This window comes from Notamacropus eugenii, chromosome 1 (assembly GCF_028372415.1).
Source record: "Notamacropus eugenii isolate mMacEug1 chromosome 1, mMacEug1.pri_v2, whole genome shotgun sequence".
In the NCBI taxonomy this organism is placed as follows: domain Eukaryota; kingdom Metazoa; phylum Chordata; class Mammalia; order Diprotodontia; family Macropodidae; genus Notamacropus; species Notamacropus eugenii.
Window position 1 is genome coordinate 491,621,819 of NC_092872.1, and position 19,042 is coordinate 491,640,860.

At 36.2% G+C, this 19,042-nt stretch overlaps 1 protein-coding gene across 1 annotated transcript in view; it reads right to left on the reverse strand.

Moving 5' to 3' along the window:
* Positions 1–18,100: 18,100 nt before the first annotated feature.
* LOC140526983 (major urinary protein-like) overlaps positions 18,101–19,042 on the reverse strand; it is a 34,977-nt gene continuing 34,035 nt past the window's right edge. The window contains exon 6 of the mRNA XM_072643603.1: positions 18,101–18,291. Coding sequence (XP_072499704.1) covers positions 18,282–18,291 — 10 coding nt within the window. The 3' untranslated portion in view covers positions 18,101–18,281. The remainder of the gene's footprint in view (positions 18,292–19,042) is intronic.

A 19,042-nucleotide genomic window follows, 5' to 3' on the forward strand; every position in this document is an offset into this window, starting at 1 on the left:
GAACCAGTGAAAATGCAATGCCAGGATATAGAATATCTCATGTGAGAAAGGGCAAGAAAAACATTTTTTTCCTGGATTATGGTATACATAGCAGTGAGTAAAATGTAAAAGAACAAAAAAGATGTAGTATTAGTTTTGGATATGAATAGCTTCAAAGACCAAACACTGGATTTTTTATTTCTTCCCAAAAGTGAAAGGATAAAGAACTGGTACAGTTAACCAAGTAGGGGGATGACATGGTCAGAATTTCACTTTAGTTTAACAGCTCAGTAGAGAATGGACTGAAGTGATATGACTCGTGGCAGGCAAACCAGTCAGTAAAGTATCGCAAATAGACCATGTACAAAGTGAGCAAGATCGTAACAGTATTGGAAGAGAGAAGGGGGGATATATGAGAAATGTGACAAAGGTAATGTTGAAAGACCTTGGCAACAGATTTTCATTGGGACATGGCCAAGATATAGAAATCGAAAGAGTTAAGGATGACACCTAAGTTGTGAGCCTTCATGAACAGGAAGTGTTGGTATCCTTGACAGTAACAGGATAGGTCTGAAGAGGTGAAGCTTTGCTTCACATGTATTTCTTTCATATTGAAAAGGATTCCAGTGGCTAAGTTGAATGCATAGAATTTAAAACAGTTGGATATCTCTATCCCTGGCCTAATGTTAGAGGTATCCCTAACTGGGGGCCTGATTAAGTATAAGGGTTTGAGAGGATCTTGTGTTTGTGATTATTATTAATAACCCAAATTGATAAGTTCTCCAAAATAGTAGGGAAAGTAATGGAGGTGGATCTGTCTTATTGCAGGAGCAAGCAAAATTATGCAAGCTCTTTGTCAGAGTCTGGTTACCTGAAATATAGGAGACCCAGGAAGATCCTCTTCCTTGCTGAATAAAAGAGAGAGCCACAACTAAAGGCAAAGCTACAGTCCTGAGCCAATCCAGAGGATAGAAAAAGACATGATCTGGTTCTGGGAGATGTTCAGCCTAATGACTGTGGGCTACCCGAGTCTTCTTAGCTTTCGCAGGTCTTCGGTGATCAGCCAGATAAACGAATTGAGAAAAGAGACTTTCCAGAGTCAAACAAGGTGGTAGGCTTTATTCATGGTCTTAGTTACGTATCCATATGCAGGGCGAGTTCTTCCCCAGGAGAAAGGAACACTCCTCCTCCCAAGGAGCAAGGATCATACAGCAAGAGGATGGGAGCGGAAGAGGGGAGAGACCCTCTTCCCTCCAAGGACCCTGCAGCAAAAGGGGAGCTGCCTCAGGCTTTCCTGTCCCTACTTAAGCTCTCCCAGCTCCATAGTTTTCACGTGAATGCTGGTGCATGCTCTCAGCCTCTAGCTAATTAACAACAGGTGTGTTCAGACCATGGACCAATCTCAAGGGTGGGATGCTCCCCCCAGCAAGTTTCCACTGAGAAGAGGTGGAAATACAAGATAGCTCGTGTTTCACTCCTCAGTTCCCAGCTGTTCCCTGGGGGGCCTCGTGAGGGATCTGAGGTTTAGAAGCCCTCATTTTTACCTGCCCGAAACTGTTCATGTGAAAACTGAGCTTACACTCCAACAGGGAGAGACTATGATTTTCTCTTTCCATTTCATAGAATGGAAAGCACTCCTCACGTAAACTTTGTCATCTAATGTGATACTTGCTGGTTATATTAGTGATTTTGAGCATTAAATATGATGGCTATTGATTTTTACAGTTGTTCTTGTGAGAACTTTTTAGGTCATGCCCTTTAAGTATCTATCTATTAGAAAATGATATTAATTTTGCAGGGTTTTATTTTGGCTCCTTGGAGATCAGAACCTTTTTAACTATATCTGATACAGAGATTTAATACAGTTTCCCTGACCAAATCCTTCCTTTCTGTGATTTTTAACAGTATTTTATTCTTTTTCAATTACATGTGAAGACCATTTTTAACATTCATCTAAAAATGTAAGAGTTCAAAATATTTTGTCTCCCTCTCTCATTTATCCTCTTTCTAAGATGGTAATAAGTTAGATAAAGGAGATATTTGCAATCATGTAAGACTTATTTCCATATTAGTCATGTTGTAAAAGAAAAAAAAACTGACCAAAAGAAAAAAAAGCATTAAAAAGCTGAAAATAATATGTGTGATCTGGATTCAGACTTCAAAAGTTCTTTCGCTGCATGTGGAAAGCATTTTCCATCAAGAATTCTTTGGAATTGTCTTGGATCATTGTAGTTCTGAGAAGAACAAAATCATGCATAGCTTCTCATCACACAAGTTGCAGTTACTATGTACAATGCTCTCTTAGCTCTGCTCACTTTATTTTGCATCAGTTCATGAAATCTTTTCAAGTTTTTGTTACATGCTATTGTTTTTTGTTTCTTATAGTACAATGGTATTCTATTACATTCACATAGCACAATAGGTTTAGGCATTCCCTAATTGATGGGCATCCTTTCAATGTCAAAATCTTTACAATTGCAAAAAGAACTGCTATAAATATTGTTGTAAATGTGGGTCCTTTTCCTTTTTTATGACCTTTTTGGGATATAGACCTAATAGTAGTATTGCTAAATCAGACTGCACAGTTTGATTGCCTTTGGGTATAATTCCAAATTGTTCTCCAGAATGGATGGATCAGTTCACAACTCCGCCAACACTGCATTAGTGTCCCAATTTTCCGACATCCTCTCAACATGTATCAGTTTCTTTGTTGTCATATTAGTCAGTTTGATAAGTGTGAAATAATACCTCAGATTCATTTTAATTTACATTTCTGTAGTCAATAGTGACTTAGAAGAGTTTTTTAATGACTATACATAGCTGTATTTCTTCGTCAGAAAATCGTTCATGTGCTTTCACCATTGTTCAATTGAACAAGGACTTATATTCTTAAATATTTGACTCAGTTCTCTATATATTTGAGAAATAAAACCTTTATCAGCATCTCTTACTGTAAAATTTATTTCAAAGCTTTCTATCTTTTTCCTAAATTTGATTGCAATGTTTATATAGTGCAAAAAAGCTTTTAAAACTGATAAAATTAAAATGATCTATTTTAATCTCCAAAGGTTTGACAAGTAAGCTTTTCCTTGACCTCCTAATTTTCTTATGGGACTACCATTTATGTCTAGATCATGTACACTTTTTCATCTGACCTTTGTATACTGTGTGAGATGTTGGTCTATACTTCATGTCTGTCATACTGTTTTCCAGTTTTCCCTGCAGTTTTGGTTAAATAGTGTGTTCTTATTCCAGAACTTGGGTACTTTGGGTTAATCTAATATTAGATTACTATGGTAATTTAGCACTGTGTCTTTTTTTTTTTTTACAATTCATTTATTTTTCATTTTCAACATTCATTTCCACAAGATTTGAGTTCCAAATTTTCTCCCTATGTCTCCCCTCCCCTCCTCTCAAAATGCCAAGCATTCTGATTACCCCTCCCCTCAATCTGCCTTTTCTTATATCACATCTCTCCCTTCCCTTCTCCCTATCTTCTCTCTTTTCTTGTAGGGCAAGATACATTTCTATACTCCATTATGTGTATTCCTTAATTCCCAGTTGCATGTAAAAACTATTCTCAACATTTGTTCCTAAAACTTTTAGTTCCAACTTCTCTCCCTGCTTCTCTCCAAACCCATCCCCACTGAGAAGGCAAGCGATTCAATATAGGCTATATATGTGTAGGTTTGCAAAAGACTTTCACAACACTCATGTTGTGAAGGACTAGCTGTATTTCCCTCTATCCTATCCTTCCCCTATTTACTCTATTCTCTCTTTTGACCTTGTTCCTCCCCTAAAGTGTTTACTTCTAATTACTACCTCCTCCCATTTGTCCTTCCTTCTATCATCCCCTCACCCCACTTATTTGCTTCTCCCCTACTTTCCTGTCGTGTATGATAGATTTTCATACCAAATTGAGTGTGCATGTTGTTCCCTCTTTCATCTAAATGTGATTAGAGTAACCTTCACTTTTTGCCTCTCACCCCCTCCCTTTTCCTCTCCACTGAAAAAGCTTTTTCTTGCCTCTTTTATGAGAGATAATTTGCCCCATTCCATTTCTCCTTTTCTCCTCCCAATTTATTGCTCCCTCACCTTTTAGTTTTATTTTTTCAAATATCATCCCTTCCCATTCAACTCACCCTGTGCCTTCTGTCTATATGTATGTGCAGAATCCCTCAAACTAACCAAATACTGAGAAAACTTTCAAGAGTTACAAATATTATCTTTCCATGCAGCAATGTAACCAGTTCAACATTAGTAAGCCCCTAATGATTTCTCTTTCCTTTTTACTTTTTCATGCTTCTCTTGATTCTTGTGTTTGAAAGTCAAACTTTCTATCCAACTCTGGTCTTTTCATCAAGAATGTTTGAAAATCCTTTTTTTTTTCATTGAATGACCATTTTTTCCCTTGAAGTATTACACTCAGTTTTGCTGGGTAGGTGATTCTTGGTTTTAATCCTAGTTTCTTTGACTTCTGGAATATCATATTCCATACCCTTCGATCCCTTAATGTAGAAGCTGCTAGATCTTGTGTTATCCTGATTGTATTTCCACAATTCTCAAGTTGTTTCTTTCTGAGTGCTTACAATAGTTTTCCCTTGACCTGGGAACTCTGGAATTTGCCTACAATATTCCAAGGAGTTTTCCTTTTTGAATCTCTTTCAGGAGGTGATCTGTGGATTTTTTTAATATTTATTTTACCCAGTGGATCTAGAATGTCAGCACAGTTTTCCTTGATAATTTCATGAAAGTTGGTGTCTTTGCTCTTTTTTCGATTATGGCTTGCAAATAGTCCCATAATTTTTAAGTTATCTCTCCGGGATCTATTTTCCAGGTCAGTTGTTTTTCCAGTGAGGCACTTCACATTGTCTTCTATTTTTTCATTCTTATGATTTTGTTTTGTAATTTCTTGATTCCTCATAAAGTCGTTAGCTTTCATCTGCTACATTCAAATGTTTTAAGAACTGTTCTCTTTTCTTTTTGTTTTCTAGATATCTTTTGTTATTTTATTTGTTTTCAGTGTTCTACAATCACTTCCATGTAACTTAGACTTTTTTCCCTCTCCCTACCATTCATTCCCCCTCCCCCCTCTCTCCTCGAGTTTGCACACGGTTTTATATAGGTTCCACACATACATTCCTAATAAATTTTCCCCTTAGTCATGTTGTGTAGAAGAATTAAAGTGAATGGGAGAAATCGCAAAACAAACCAAAATATGATACAAAAGAAAATGACCTGCTGTATTCTGCAAACGAATTCCATAGTTCTTTCTCTGTATGTGAGTGGGAATTTTTTACGTCCTTGCATTGCAATGAAGTTCCAAGTCTAACAGAAAAAATCCTCGCACACTGTGGTTGTTGCTGTGTATAAAGCTCTGTTTCTGTTTCTTTCACTCAGCATCAGTTCATATAAGTTTTTCCAATCTTCTCTGAAATCTTTCTGTTCATCATTTGTTACAGCACAATAGTATTCCAGTACATTCATACACCACAATTTATTCAGGCATTGTGCAATTGATGGGCATTCCCTTGATTTCCAGTTTTTGGCCAATACAAAGGCTGCTGCTATAAATATTTTTGTACATGGGGTACCCTTTCCCTTTTTTATGATCTCTTGGGGATACAGTCTCACAAGTGATATTGGTGCATCAAATGGTACACACATTTTTGCAGCCCTTTGGGCATAGCTCCAAATTGCTCTCCAGAAGGGCTGCATCAGCTCACAGTGCCACCAGCACTGAATTAGTGTTCCAACTCTGCCACATCTTTTCCAACATTAATCATTACCCTTTTTTGTCATGTTAGTCAATCTGATAGGTGTGATGTGGTATCTCAGAGTTGTTTTTATTTGTATCTCTAATCAGTAGTGATTTAGAGCATTTTTTCAGATGACTCTAGATAGTTTTGATTTCTTCCTCTGAAAACTGTCTGTTCATATCCTTTCACGATTCATCAATTGGGGAACGACTTGTATTCTGGTACATTTGACTGAGTTCTCTATATATTGTAGAAATGAGACCTTTAACAGAGGCACTAGATGCAAAAATTCTTTCTCACTTTGTGCAAAAAAAAAATAGGTTTGTTTGCCCCAAAACTTTTTAATTTGATGTAATCAAAATTATCCATTTTGCACTTAATAATTTTTTCTGTCTCTTGTTTAATCCAAAATTCTTCCCTTCTCCATAAATCTTATAAATACACTATTGTAAATATACTATTACTTATAAATACTTATAATAATTAGTATTAATAAATAGAGTAATATAATATAAATATGACATATTTATATAACATGCAATATTATATAATATAATAATTTATTATTATATATAATATCTACATAATGTTATAATAATATAATATTATATATAATATCTACATAATGTTATAATAATATAATATTATATATAATATCTACATAATGTTATAATAATATAATATTATATGTAATATATAAATATTATAATAATATATTATATATAATATATACTAAAATAACATAATACAATGTATATTATTTAATATATTTTATAATATAATATACCATATTATATATAGTATATAATATAAAAATATAATAATAAATACTTATAATGCTTATAAATACCCTATTCCTTGCTCTACTAGTTTGTTTAGAGTATCAATTTTTACATCTAGATTATATACCCATTTACATTTTATTGTTGTATACAGTGTCAGACATGGATCTATGCCTAGTTTCCTCCACACTGTTATTCAGTTTTCCCAGCAGTTTTTGAGAAACAGTGAGTTCCTATCCCAGAAACTGAGGTCCTTGGGTTTACCAAACAGCAGAGTGTTATATTCATTGAGTACTGTGCCTTGGGTACCTAACCTATTCCACTGGTCTAGCCTTGTGTTTCTTAGCCAGTACTAAGTGCTATCGATAATTGCTGCTTTATAATCCAATTAGATCTCTGGTAGAGCTAGGCTACCTTTCCCAGCATTTCCTTTCATTAGTTTCCTGGATATTCTGAACCTTTTGTTCTTCCAGATGAATTTTGATATTAATTTTTCCATCTCTACAAATTAATTATCTGAGAGTTTGATTGGTATGTCCCTGAATAAGTAAATTAATTTAGGCAGAATTGTCATTTTTGTTACAATGGCTCAGCCCACCCAAGAACAACTGATGTTTTTCCAATTACTTAAATCTGACTTTATTTGTGTGACAAGTGTTTTGCAACTGTGTTCATATAGTCTCTGGGTTTGTCTTGGCAGGTAGACTTGAAAATATTTTACAGTGTCTACAGTAGCTTTAAATGGAATTACTCTTTCTGTCTCTTGCTGTTGTTCTTTTTAGTAATATTTCGAAATGCAGAAGATTTCTGTGAGTTCATTTTGTAACTTGCAACTTTGCCAAAGTTTATTATTTCAAGCAGTTTTTTACTTGATTCTCTGGAATTTTTTAAGTATATCATCATATCATCTGCAAAGAGTAATAACTTAGTTTCTTCTTTTCTTTTTCTAATTCCTTCAATTTGTTTTTCTTCTCTTATTGCTACAACTAATATTTGTAGTACCATATGGAATAATAGTGGTGATAATGGATATCCTTCTTTCACCCCTGATCTTATTGGAAACGTATCTAACTTACTCCCATTGCATATAATGCTTGGTGAAGGTTTTAGTCAGACACTGCTTATTATTTTTTGGAAAGTTGCATTTCTTCCTATGTTCTCCAGTGTTTTCACAATAGGAATAGGTGTTATATTTTGTCAAAAACTTTTCTGCATCTATTGAGATAATCATGTGGTTTCTGTTAGTCTTTTTGTCGATATGTTCAATAATGTTGATAGTTTCCCTAATATTGAACCAGCTCTGCATACCTGGTGTAAATCCTATCTGATCATAATGTATTATTCTCGTGATTAATTGCTGTATTCTTTTGTTAAATCTTATTTGAAATTTTTGCATCTATATTCATTAGACAAATTGGTCTATAATTTTCTCTGTTTTGTCTCTTCTTGGTTAAATGTCAAAAGCATATTTGTATCATAAAAAGAATTTGAGAGGAATCCTTCTTCCCCAATTTTCCTAAATAGTCTATATATTATTGGAATTAACTTTTCTTTAAATGTTTGTTAGCATTCACTTGTGAATCCATCTGGCTCTGGAGATTTTTTCCTAGGGATTTCATTGATGGCTTGTTCAATTTCTTTTTCTGAGATTTAGTTATTTATGTATTCAACTTCCTCTTTTGTTAGTCTGGGAAATATGTATCTTTTAAATCATCCATCTCATTTAGATTGTCGAATTTATGGGCATACAGCTGCAGAAAGTAATTTCTTATTATTGTTTTAACATCCTCCTCATTGGAGGTGAGTTCACCCTTTTCATTTTTGATATTGGCAATTTGATTTTTTCTTTCTTTTTTAAAATTAATTTGACCAAAGGTTTATCAAATTTGTTGGTTTTTTTCATAAAACCAACTCTTAGTTTTATTTATTAGTTCAGGTACTTTTCTTAATTTCTGTTTTACTAATCTCTCCTTTGGCTGTCAGTATTTCTGATTTGGTATTTACTTGGGGAATTTCAATTTCTTCTTTTTTGAGCTTTTTCAACTGCATGCCCAATTTATTGATCTCCTCTTTCTTTATTTCATTCATGTAGGTGCTCAAAGATATAGAACTTCCCCTATGAACTGCTTTTGTGGTATCCCATAACATTTGGTAGGTTGTGTCATTATTGTCATTGTCTGGAATATAGTTGTTGATTGTTCATATTATTTGTTGTTTAATCCACTCTTTCTTTAGGATTAGATTGTTTAGTTTCCAATTAGTTTTTGATTTGTTTCCATGACCTTTGATTACATATAAGTTTTATTGCATTATGATCTGAGAAGGATGCATTGACTATCTCTGCCTTTCTGCACTGGATTGTGAGTTTTTTCTGCCCTAGTACATGGTGAATTTTTATATGTATGCCATGTACTGCTGAGGAAAAAGGTATATTCCTTTCTATCCCCATTCAATTTTCTCCAGAGATCTAGCATATCTACCTTTTCCAGAGTTCTATTTACCTCCTTAACTTCTTTCTTGTTTATTTTGAGGTTAGATTTATCAAGTTCAGAGAGGAGGAAGTTGAGGTCCCCCACTAGTATAGTTTTGCTGTATATTTCTTCCTGTAACTACCTTAACTTCTCCTCTAAGAATCTGGATGCTATATCACTTGGAACGTATATGTTTTGCAATGAGATTGCTTTGTTGTCCATGGTGCCTTTTATCAGGATATAGTTTTCTTCATTACCTCTTTTGATTAGGTCTATTTCTACTTTTCCTTTGTCTGAGAGTAGGATTGCTATCCCTGCTTTTTTTAACATCAGTTAAAGCACAATAAATTGTGCTCCAACCTTTTATCTTTGCCCTATGTGTATCTCCCCTTTTCAAATGTGTTTCATGTAAACAACATATTTTCAGATATTGTTTTTATTCCGTTATGCTGTCAGCCTCCATTTTATGGGAGAGTTCATTCCATGCATATTCACAGTTATGATTACTTCTTGTTTCTTTCCCTCCATCCCCTTTCCCCTTGTTCAAGCTTTTAGTCCTCCATTCTCCCTTACCCTCCTCAACAGAGTTTTAAATTTTGACCACAGCCTCTCTCAGTCTTCCCTCCCTTCTTTCAGTCCCCTTTCCTTTTAATCCCTTTTTCTTTTACTACTTATTCCTTCTCTTTTAACCTCCCCTCCCTTTTCTTTCCCCCTTCCCCTCCTATTGTCTATAGAGCTAGTTGTATTTCTATACTTAACTGAGTTTGTTGTACCCGTCTTGAATGCAATCAGATGAGAGTACTTCTCAAACAATACTCATCTCCCTCCCCTCTTTCCCTCTACTGTAATATATTTTTGTGCATCTTCCTATGATGGAATTTATTTTTTTTCTGTCTACCCATTTTCACATCTTCTATTATAATCCCTTTGCACCCTTAAATCACATTTGTTATCATCACATCATTTCATTTATACCCACTTCCTCTATCTATGTATATCCCTTTTACATTTCATAATAAATATATAAGTCTCAAGAGTAACAAATATTATCTTCCCTTACAGGGATGTAAACAGTTTGCGCATATTGTGTAACAACTCTTTTCCCCCTGTTTACCTTTTTATGCCTCTCTTGAGACCTGCATTTGAAGATCAAATTTTCTGTTGAGTTCTGTCCTTTTCATCAGGATGGTCTGCAAATCCCTCATTACCTTGAATGTCCATCTCCTTGCCTGAAAAGTGCTCAACTTTGTTGGGTAATTAATCCTTGGTTGTAGTCCCAGCTCCTTTGCCTTACAGAATATTGGATTCTAATTTCTTTGATCTTTTAATGTAGAAGCTGTAAGCTCCTGTGTGATCCTGACTGTAGTTCCTCCATATTTGAATTGTTTCTTTCTTATTGCTTCCCCTATTTTCTCTTTCATTTGACAGTTTTGGAATTTGGCAACGATATTCCTTGGTGTTTTTTGTTTGTTTTCCCATTCAGGAGGTGAACGGTGCATTCTTTCTATGACTATTTTGCCCTCTGAATCTAGGACCTCTGGGCAATTTTCCTTGATGATTTCTTGGATGGTATTGTCCAGGTTCTTTCTATTTCTTTTTTTTTCTTAAACATTTATTTATTTTTTAAAAAAAATGTATTTCTTTATTTTTACATTTCGACATTTATTTCCACAAAATATTGAGTTCCAATTTTTCTCCCCATCTCTCCCCTTCCTCCTCCCCATAATACCTTGCATTCTGATTACCCCTTCTCTCAATGTACCCTCCCTTCTGTCACATGCTATCCTTCCCTTTGACCCATCTTCTTTTTCTTCTTGTGGGGCAACATAAATTTCTGTACCTCATTACCTGAGTTTCTTATTTCGCAGTTATGTGCAATAGTAATTTTCTACATTCATTTCTAATACTTTTAATTCCAACTTCTCTCCCTCCTTCCCTCTCTACCTATCCCCACTGAGAAGGCAAACAGTTCAATATCGGCTATATATGTGTCGTTTTGCAAAAGACTTCCACAATAATCATGTTGTGTAATACTAACTGTATTGCCCTCTATCCTACGTGGTCCCCCCTACTTTTTTTATTCTCTCATTTGACCTTGTCCCTTCCCAAAAGTGTTTACTACTACTTACTTCCTTCTCCCAATTGCCCTCCCTTCCATCATCTCCCTCACCCCACCTGTCCCCTCCTCCCCTACTTTCCTGTAGTGTAAGATAGATTTTCATTCCCAATTTAGTGAGCTTATTACCTCCTTGAGCCATATGTGAAGAGAGTATGCTTCACTTTTCTCCTCTCATCTTCTCCTTTTTCTCTTCCATTGAGCAGGATTTTTCTTATCTCTTTTATGAGTTATATGCTTGTTCTTCCTCATGTGAAAGGATGAAAGGAGACACCTATTCACCAAGAAAGTAACCTTCTATGCTCTTACTTTTTTCCCCCCTTTTTGGGCATTTTTCTGAATCCTTTGTCAAGAGGAGAGTCCTAGTGCTTCTCCTCTCCTCAGTACAAGGTTGAGATTCAAATCAGTTGCTCAATTTCCTCAGGGGCTTTGGGTGGGGGTGGGGCCACCACTGAGGTCTGAGGTTTAGATCAGCTCCTCAATTCCCCCAGAGCCTTTAAGCTGAGCTGCCTGGACAATGGACCCAGGCTGCTTCTGTGACCACAGTAGCTACCTGCCTCCCACTGCTGCTACCACCTGGGGTTAGTGCTGGGGGAACCCAGTTCCCCTGTTGCCCAGCTGGGAAAGCCTTCCCACACTGACCTTTGGAACTTCTTTCGTCACTTGTGGGATGAGGGATCTTGGACCCTCCTTGCTAGGAATTCTGCCCTGGAAGTCTCTTCAGGTACTGTTCCTCCCAGTGGTGCATTGCCAGGGCTGGGCTCTGCTCTGCTCAGCGTCCCATGAGATAGACCTTTCCTGTTGGCCTTCCAAGTTACCTTTGGCTAGAAACCTCTTTCATTCTGTTGTTCTGTGGCTTCTGCTGCTCTAGAATTCATTGAGAGTCATTTTTTACAGGGATTTTGTGGGCTGTAGGTGAAGCACTAGAGTATATGTGTCTTTCTACTCTGCTGTCTCGGCTCTGCCCCCCTGTCCCAGGCTCTTTCTTTCATCATGGCTTTCTGGTAGACCAATAATCCTTATATTTTCTCTCCTGGGTTTGTTTTTCAGACCAGTTACTTTTCCAATTAGATATTTTACATTTTCTTCTATGTTTTCATTCTTTGGTTTCTGTTTGACTAATTCTTGGTGTCTCCTAGACTCATTAGCTTCTACTTGCCTGAATTTTTTTCCAATTGTTTTCTTCAGTTACTTTTTGCACCTCCTTTTCCATCTTTCCAGTTGTTCCTTTTAAGGAGTTATTTTCTCTAGTTAGGTTTTGTACTTCCTTTTCCATTTCTTCAATTTTCCTTTTTAAGGCACCGTTCTCTTCAGTGAATTCTTTTTTCATATTTTTAAAATCATTGGCCAGTTTTTCTTTTGTTTCTCTAATTTGGATTTTAAAATCCTTCTTGTGCTCTTCCAAGAAAGCTCTTTGTGCTTCCGACCAGTTCAAATTCACTTCTGAAGTTTCAGATGGGAGTACAGTCTCAATGCTGACCTCTTTGTTATTGGGGTTTTGGTCCTCATCCCCGTAGAAAGGTTCTATTGTCTTTTCTTTTCTGCTTTGTGTTTTAGTCATGACTATAACCCTTTTCCTGGCTTTTAAGGTAGATCTTTGCATTTGTGGGACAGGGAGCTCTGTCCCACAGTTTTTGTGCCTAAAACTTGAGGCTTTGTGTGTTGTGGCCTCTGGTTCTTTCAGCTAGAAATTAAATGCTGCAGCTTCTTGGTCCTGAGCTGGCTGGTGTTTCAAAGCAGGGGATGGTCATGTCTTTTTAAATTTTCCTGCAGTTACCCTGAGGTTAACTAGTTAAGTGTGGGGGATGGGTGGTATGAACACTGGCGGCTTCTCTGCTCACCTTGAGCATAGGTAAGTTCAGATTTCTGCCCCTAGTATCTTCCTGAGTCCACTGGGCTGCTGAGGCATGTCTGTGGTCCTGGTGTTGGCAGTTGCTGGCTTCACTCCCCCCCCCCCCCCCCCCCCCCAGGGTTCAGAATCTTCTCCTGGTTTCTTGATATTCGACTGTCTGGGACAGCTCCGATCCTGCACTGGTTGCCTTTGCCCGTAGCAAAAGGAGCCCTCCTTAGAGATCTTTCTTGCCTTCTGCACTGAGAGTCTGTTTTCCCCTTCTGCTGCTCCCACTGTTCCAGGTTTTTTTCTGGGGAATTAATCTCTGGGCTGGTCAAGGTCAACAAGGGGAGGGAGATAGCAGTTAGCCATCACTCTGTCATCTTGCTCCTGGAAGCAGAAAATCAAGAACTATTTTCTTCAGTGAGCTTTTGAACCTCCATTTACATTTGGCTAATTTTACTTTTTAAAGTTTTATTCTTCTAATTGGCTTTCTGGACCTCTTTTGCCATTTGAGTTAGTCTCCTTTAGCAAGCTGTTGACTTGCTTTTCATGATTTTCTTGCATCACTCTCATTTCTCTTCCCAATTTTTCTTCTGCCTCTCTTACTTGATTTTCAAAATCCTTTCTGAGCTCTTTCATGGCCTGAGATGCATATATATTTTATAGGTTTTGGATGCAGAAGCCTTGACTTTTATGTCTTTCTCTGATGGTATGCATTGCTCTTTCTCATCTGAAAGGATGGAACAAAATTTCTGTTCACCAAAAAAGTACCCTTACATAATCTTATTTTTTCCCTTTTTGTGGCATTTTTCCAGTCAGTTAATCAACTTTTGAGTCCTTTGTCAAGAGGAGGGTGTACTCTATACACTTGTAAGTTCTCAGTTGTTCCAAGGAGGCACAATCAAGGGAGAAGAGTTTACCACTCTCCTGGCCTACCCTCTGGTCTGTGAGCAACCACAAGCACTCTTCTGCCCAGAATCTGTGAGTAGGGTTCCCACTCCAGAGCCTCCACTAGCTCCACCAGCCAGTGCTTCTCCTCACTCCAGGACTGCCACTCAGGGCTGAGATTCAGATCAGGTGCTCAATTACCCTAGGGTCTTTAGTCTGAGAGCTCCAAAACTGAACGCTGTTGTTTCCTGGGGCTTGACCTAGGGGAGCACCCTGCTCCCTTCTCACCTATGTGGAAGATAGTTCTCACTGACCTTTGAAGGTGTCTTTGGCATTTGTGGGTTGAGGAATCTGGGAAATCCAGCCACTGCTGGTGGCACCCTGATACTTGCTCTGGTTCTGTCGGTGCTGAAATGCATGGCCAAAGTTTGCTGCTCTCCATTCTGAGCCCAGTGTTATAAACCTTTCCTCTTGGCCTTGAAGGCTGCCTTGGGCTGGAAATCTCTTTCACTCTTATCGTTTGGTGGCTTCTGCTGCTCTGGAATTTGTTTAGAGTCATTTTTTACAGGTATTTTATGTATTGTAGGGGGACAACTTCTACAGATCCATCCTTCTATTCTGCCATCTTACCTCTGCCTCCCCACTGTGTCTTTTTTTAGTTAATTTATTCCATTGATCCATAGTTCTACTTTTTAGCCAATACCAGATAGTTTTGGGACATGGTACAGCTAAGCCACTTTTATTTGCATTAATTTCATTAACTCTCTTGATATTCTTTTCATTTTGTTCTCTCACGTGAATTTTGTGATTTTTTCTCTTATATAAATTAATTTTGGGGTGGCTTGAGTTGTATGATAATGAATAAGTAAATAATTTTGGGTAGAATTATTGTTTTTGTTATTTTGAGTCAGCCTTTCCATAAACTATTGAATATTTTAAATTCTTTAGATTTGATGTGTGTAAAAGTGTTTTATAATTGTCTTTGTGTAGTTCCTGGGTTTGTGTTGGTTGATAGCCTTCCAAGTACGGTATGTTGTCCACAGGTATTTTAAATAGAATTTCTCTTTCTATGTCTTTCTTTTTTTAAATAATATAATTAATTATTTTTTGATTTTCAACATTCACTAACATATGAAATTCTCTTTTAAATTTTCCCTCCCACCTTCCTTTGCCCTCTCCCTAAGATGGCATAAAATCTTTTATTTTTCTACTTATGCAAACATATTAAATGTATTTTCACATTAGTGATGATGTAAAGAAGAAATAGAACTAATAGGAGAATCCACAATAGAAAAAGCAAAGCAACAAAAAAAAAAATGAGAGCAAATAGCCTGATTCCATCTGCATTCAGACTTCATATTTCCTTCACTGGATGTGGACAACATTTTCCATCATGAGTCTTTTGGAGTTGGTTGTCTTAAGTCCTTGCATTGCTGAGAAGAACTAAGTCTATCAAAGTATGTCATTACATAATGTGGCTGTTACTGTGTACAATATTCTACTGGTTCTGCTGATTTCACTCAACATTAACTCATATAAGTCTTTCCAGGTTTTTCTGAAGTCTGTCTGCTCATCATTTCTTATTGCACAATGGCATTCCATTGCATTCATATATCACAACTTGTTCAGCCTTTCCCCAATTCATGTACATCCCCTTGATTTCTAGTTCTTGGCCACCACAAAAAGAATGACTATAAATGTTTTTGTAGATTTTGGACCTCTTCCCATTTTTATGGTCTCTTTGGGATACAGTCCTAGAAGAGATATTGCTGGGTCAAAGAGTATGTACAGTTTTGTAGACCTTTGGGCATGTTTCCAAGTTGCTTTCCAGAATGGTTGGATGAATTCACAACTCCACCAACATTGCATTAATTTTCTAATTGTCCCACATCTTCTCCAACATTTACCATTTTCCTGTTTTGTCATGTTAGCCAATCTGATAGATATGGTGCGGTACTTCAGAATTGTTTTAATTTGCATTTCTCTAATCAATAATGACAGTATTTTTTTCATATAACTGTAGATAACTTTAATTATTCCTCTGAAAACTATATGTTCAAATCCTTTCACCATTTATCAATTCAAAAATTATTTGTACTCTTGTCTCAGTTCTCTATATATCTTAGAAATGATGCCTGTATCATAAATACTGGATATAAAAACTGTTTCTCAGCTTTGTGCTTCCTTTATAATCTTGGGTGCATTGATTTTGTTTCTACAAAAATTTTCTAATTTAATGTAAACCAAATCATCCATTTTGCATTTCATGATGTTCTCTATCTCAGGTTTGATTGTTAATTCTTCCCTTCTCTATAGATCTTACAGGCAAACTATTCTTTGCTCTCCTAGATTTCTTATATTCTTTATATCTAAATCATGTGCTCATTTTGACTTCGTCTTGGTATAGGGTGTAAGATATTCATCTATGTCTAATTTATGTCATACTATTTTCCAGTTTTCCCAGCAGATTTTGTTGAAAAGTAAGTTCTTATGCTAGAAGCAGAAGTCTTTGGGTTTAACAATTAGTAGATTACTATGGTCATTGATTGTTGTGTCTTATGTACCTAGCATATTCCCCTGATCCACTGCTCTGTTTCTTAGCCAGTACCAAGTATTTTTGATGATTCATGTTTTATAGTACAGTTTACAATCTGGAACAGCTAATTCTCTTTCCCTTGCATTTGCTTCCATCAGTTCCCTTGATATTCTGGACCTTTTGTTCTTCCAGACAAGTTTTGCTTTTTCTAGCTCTACAAAATTAGTTTTTGATAATTTGATTGATAAGGCATTGAATAAGTAATTTAATATAAGTAGAATTATTTTTTTATTATATTAGCTTAGCCTACCCATGTTAACTGATATTTTTCCAATAATTTTTATCTGAATTTGTATGAAAAGTGTTTTGTATTTGTGCTAATATAGGTATAGTACTATATATGTGTGTATATATGCATACATATATACATACATATATGTATAAATATATATTATATATATATACAAATTCTAATAATTTATGTTGGTTTGTTTTATATCCTGCTACTTTACTAAATCTGTTTATTAAGCATTTTTTTTACCTGATTCTGTAGGATTCTCTCCAGTATACCATTATATCACCTGCAAAGAGTGATGGCTTTGTTTCTTCTTTGCTTATTCTAATTTTCAATTTGTTTTTCTTCTTTTATTGTTAAAGTTAACATTTATAGCATAATATTGAAAAATAGTAGCAATAATGGACATCTTTGTTTCACTCTGAACTTATTGGAAATGCTTCTACCTTTTCCCCAAACATATAATATTTGTTGATGGTTGTAGATACATACTCCCTACTCTCACAAACATTGAAAGAAATAAAACACTTCCTATTCAACCATGTGACAAAAAATGTATTATAATTCAGTGGGGTGGGGAGAAGATGGTGCAGTGCATTTGTTAAAATCGATGAGGTTTCCATGCCTGATGGAAAGGTGCCTTTTAACTTGTGGTCAGTTTTCTCTTAGAAGCTTGGGCAGAAAGCAGAGAACTATGTGGGCTTTCGCAGTCCTTAATCCAAGAGGCATGAAGTTGGTCAGTCTCAAGATGAGTATGAAGACACTGACAATAGAAAGAAGAGGTTTCAAACTAATTTCAGACAAATTAACAGGAATAAGTGGTGAGAATGGAATGGACTCAAAAAAACCCAAAAACATCAAGAAAGAAGAAGACAACTTCCAAGCAGATTAACCAAGAATTAGCCTCCTAAAGACAGAAAGAAAAATGAGTAAGAATTCCTTCATCTTACTTATGGTTTCTTATTGTGTTACTCTAAGTGTTCTTACTCTGGACAATTTAATAGATGCTTTTTCTTAGTGTTACCTGACTCTACTGGCTAACTATTAAGAGTAAGGATGCCTTTAGAAACTTGAACTCCTTTGAGAAGAATGATTGCACAGCAACTTTGTTAGCAAACTTGAGGGTAGTCATCTCCTTAAGCATGAAATTTGAAGTCCTGGAAGTGCCAAACTGGTGACTAGTAGGAGGGGATGGGAGAAAGAGGGTAGCCTAGAAAGGGTAATAAGTTGTTAGTAAAGATTCACTGGATAAATAGATACTGAATAATCATTAATGTCTATCATGTAAAAATGAAAGGAATTCATAACATGCACACATAAAATTCTATCAGTTGAGGTGCCTTGGTAATTTCTCATAAACCTGATAACACCTCCTCTAACTACTGCTCTTCAATCTCCCCCAGATACCCAATTTATTTAGGACACAGTGTACTAGATTAATCATTTATTAGACATTTGAAGACAAGAGTGCTGCTTGTGACAAGGCAGAGCAGGGAGAGGAATAGCATCCGCCTTGACTTAGAAGAAGAGAATAGAAAGCCAGTAGAAATTTTCGTCATCCATATCAACAATTCTTTGGAGGAAATAGGACTGTTTTGCAGTAACAGAGGGATGTTTCATCCTAGGAATTCCTGTGACACAGTGAAAGAATCTTGATTATAAAATATCACAAATTCACTTAGGAATTGGAAATAAGAGGTAGAACTTGGAAGAAAGATGAAAAATTCACGTCCTAGATGTAATTTCGAACCATAAAAAAGTAGCTACGGAGACAGACTTCAGGACATTCAGTAATATTGCATGAGGTGATTGGGGAGCTCATCGTGAATGGAATTTGATAAGGATGAAAAGCGGCCAGATAAAAATCCTTATTCCTATTATGCTCAGACTAGGAAATAAAGCTTTAGAAGGTTGAGAAGCCCAGAAATGCTTCCTGAATTAGACAGATGAATTTAATGTACTGGATCGAATGAATTACAAATCCAGATTTTCATTCCAATCACCATGCCAAAACCTTAGCAAGATACTTCCCCCGTTTCCTAACCCTGAAATCCCTCCACATCCTTCTCCCAATTCCTTGGTTTGATTCCTTTTCTTATCTTCCCTTTAAGTGGTGACTCTCTAACCATTCCACACCTGCATATTTTCTCATATATAGCAACTTTTGGAAGATAAAGTGGCAAGGGACATAATTAAAATGACCTTTAGGAAAAAGAGAATGTGAATCACCCTCAGTCCCCCAACATGACCACTTGCCTTATCAGAAAATGTCAAGGTGACAAAGGAGAGGGCAAGCACTGCTGAAGAGTCTAACAAGACCCAAGTCCAGTAGCGTCTCACCAGCTGATTTGTATCATATATATATATATATATATGTATGTA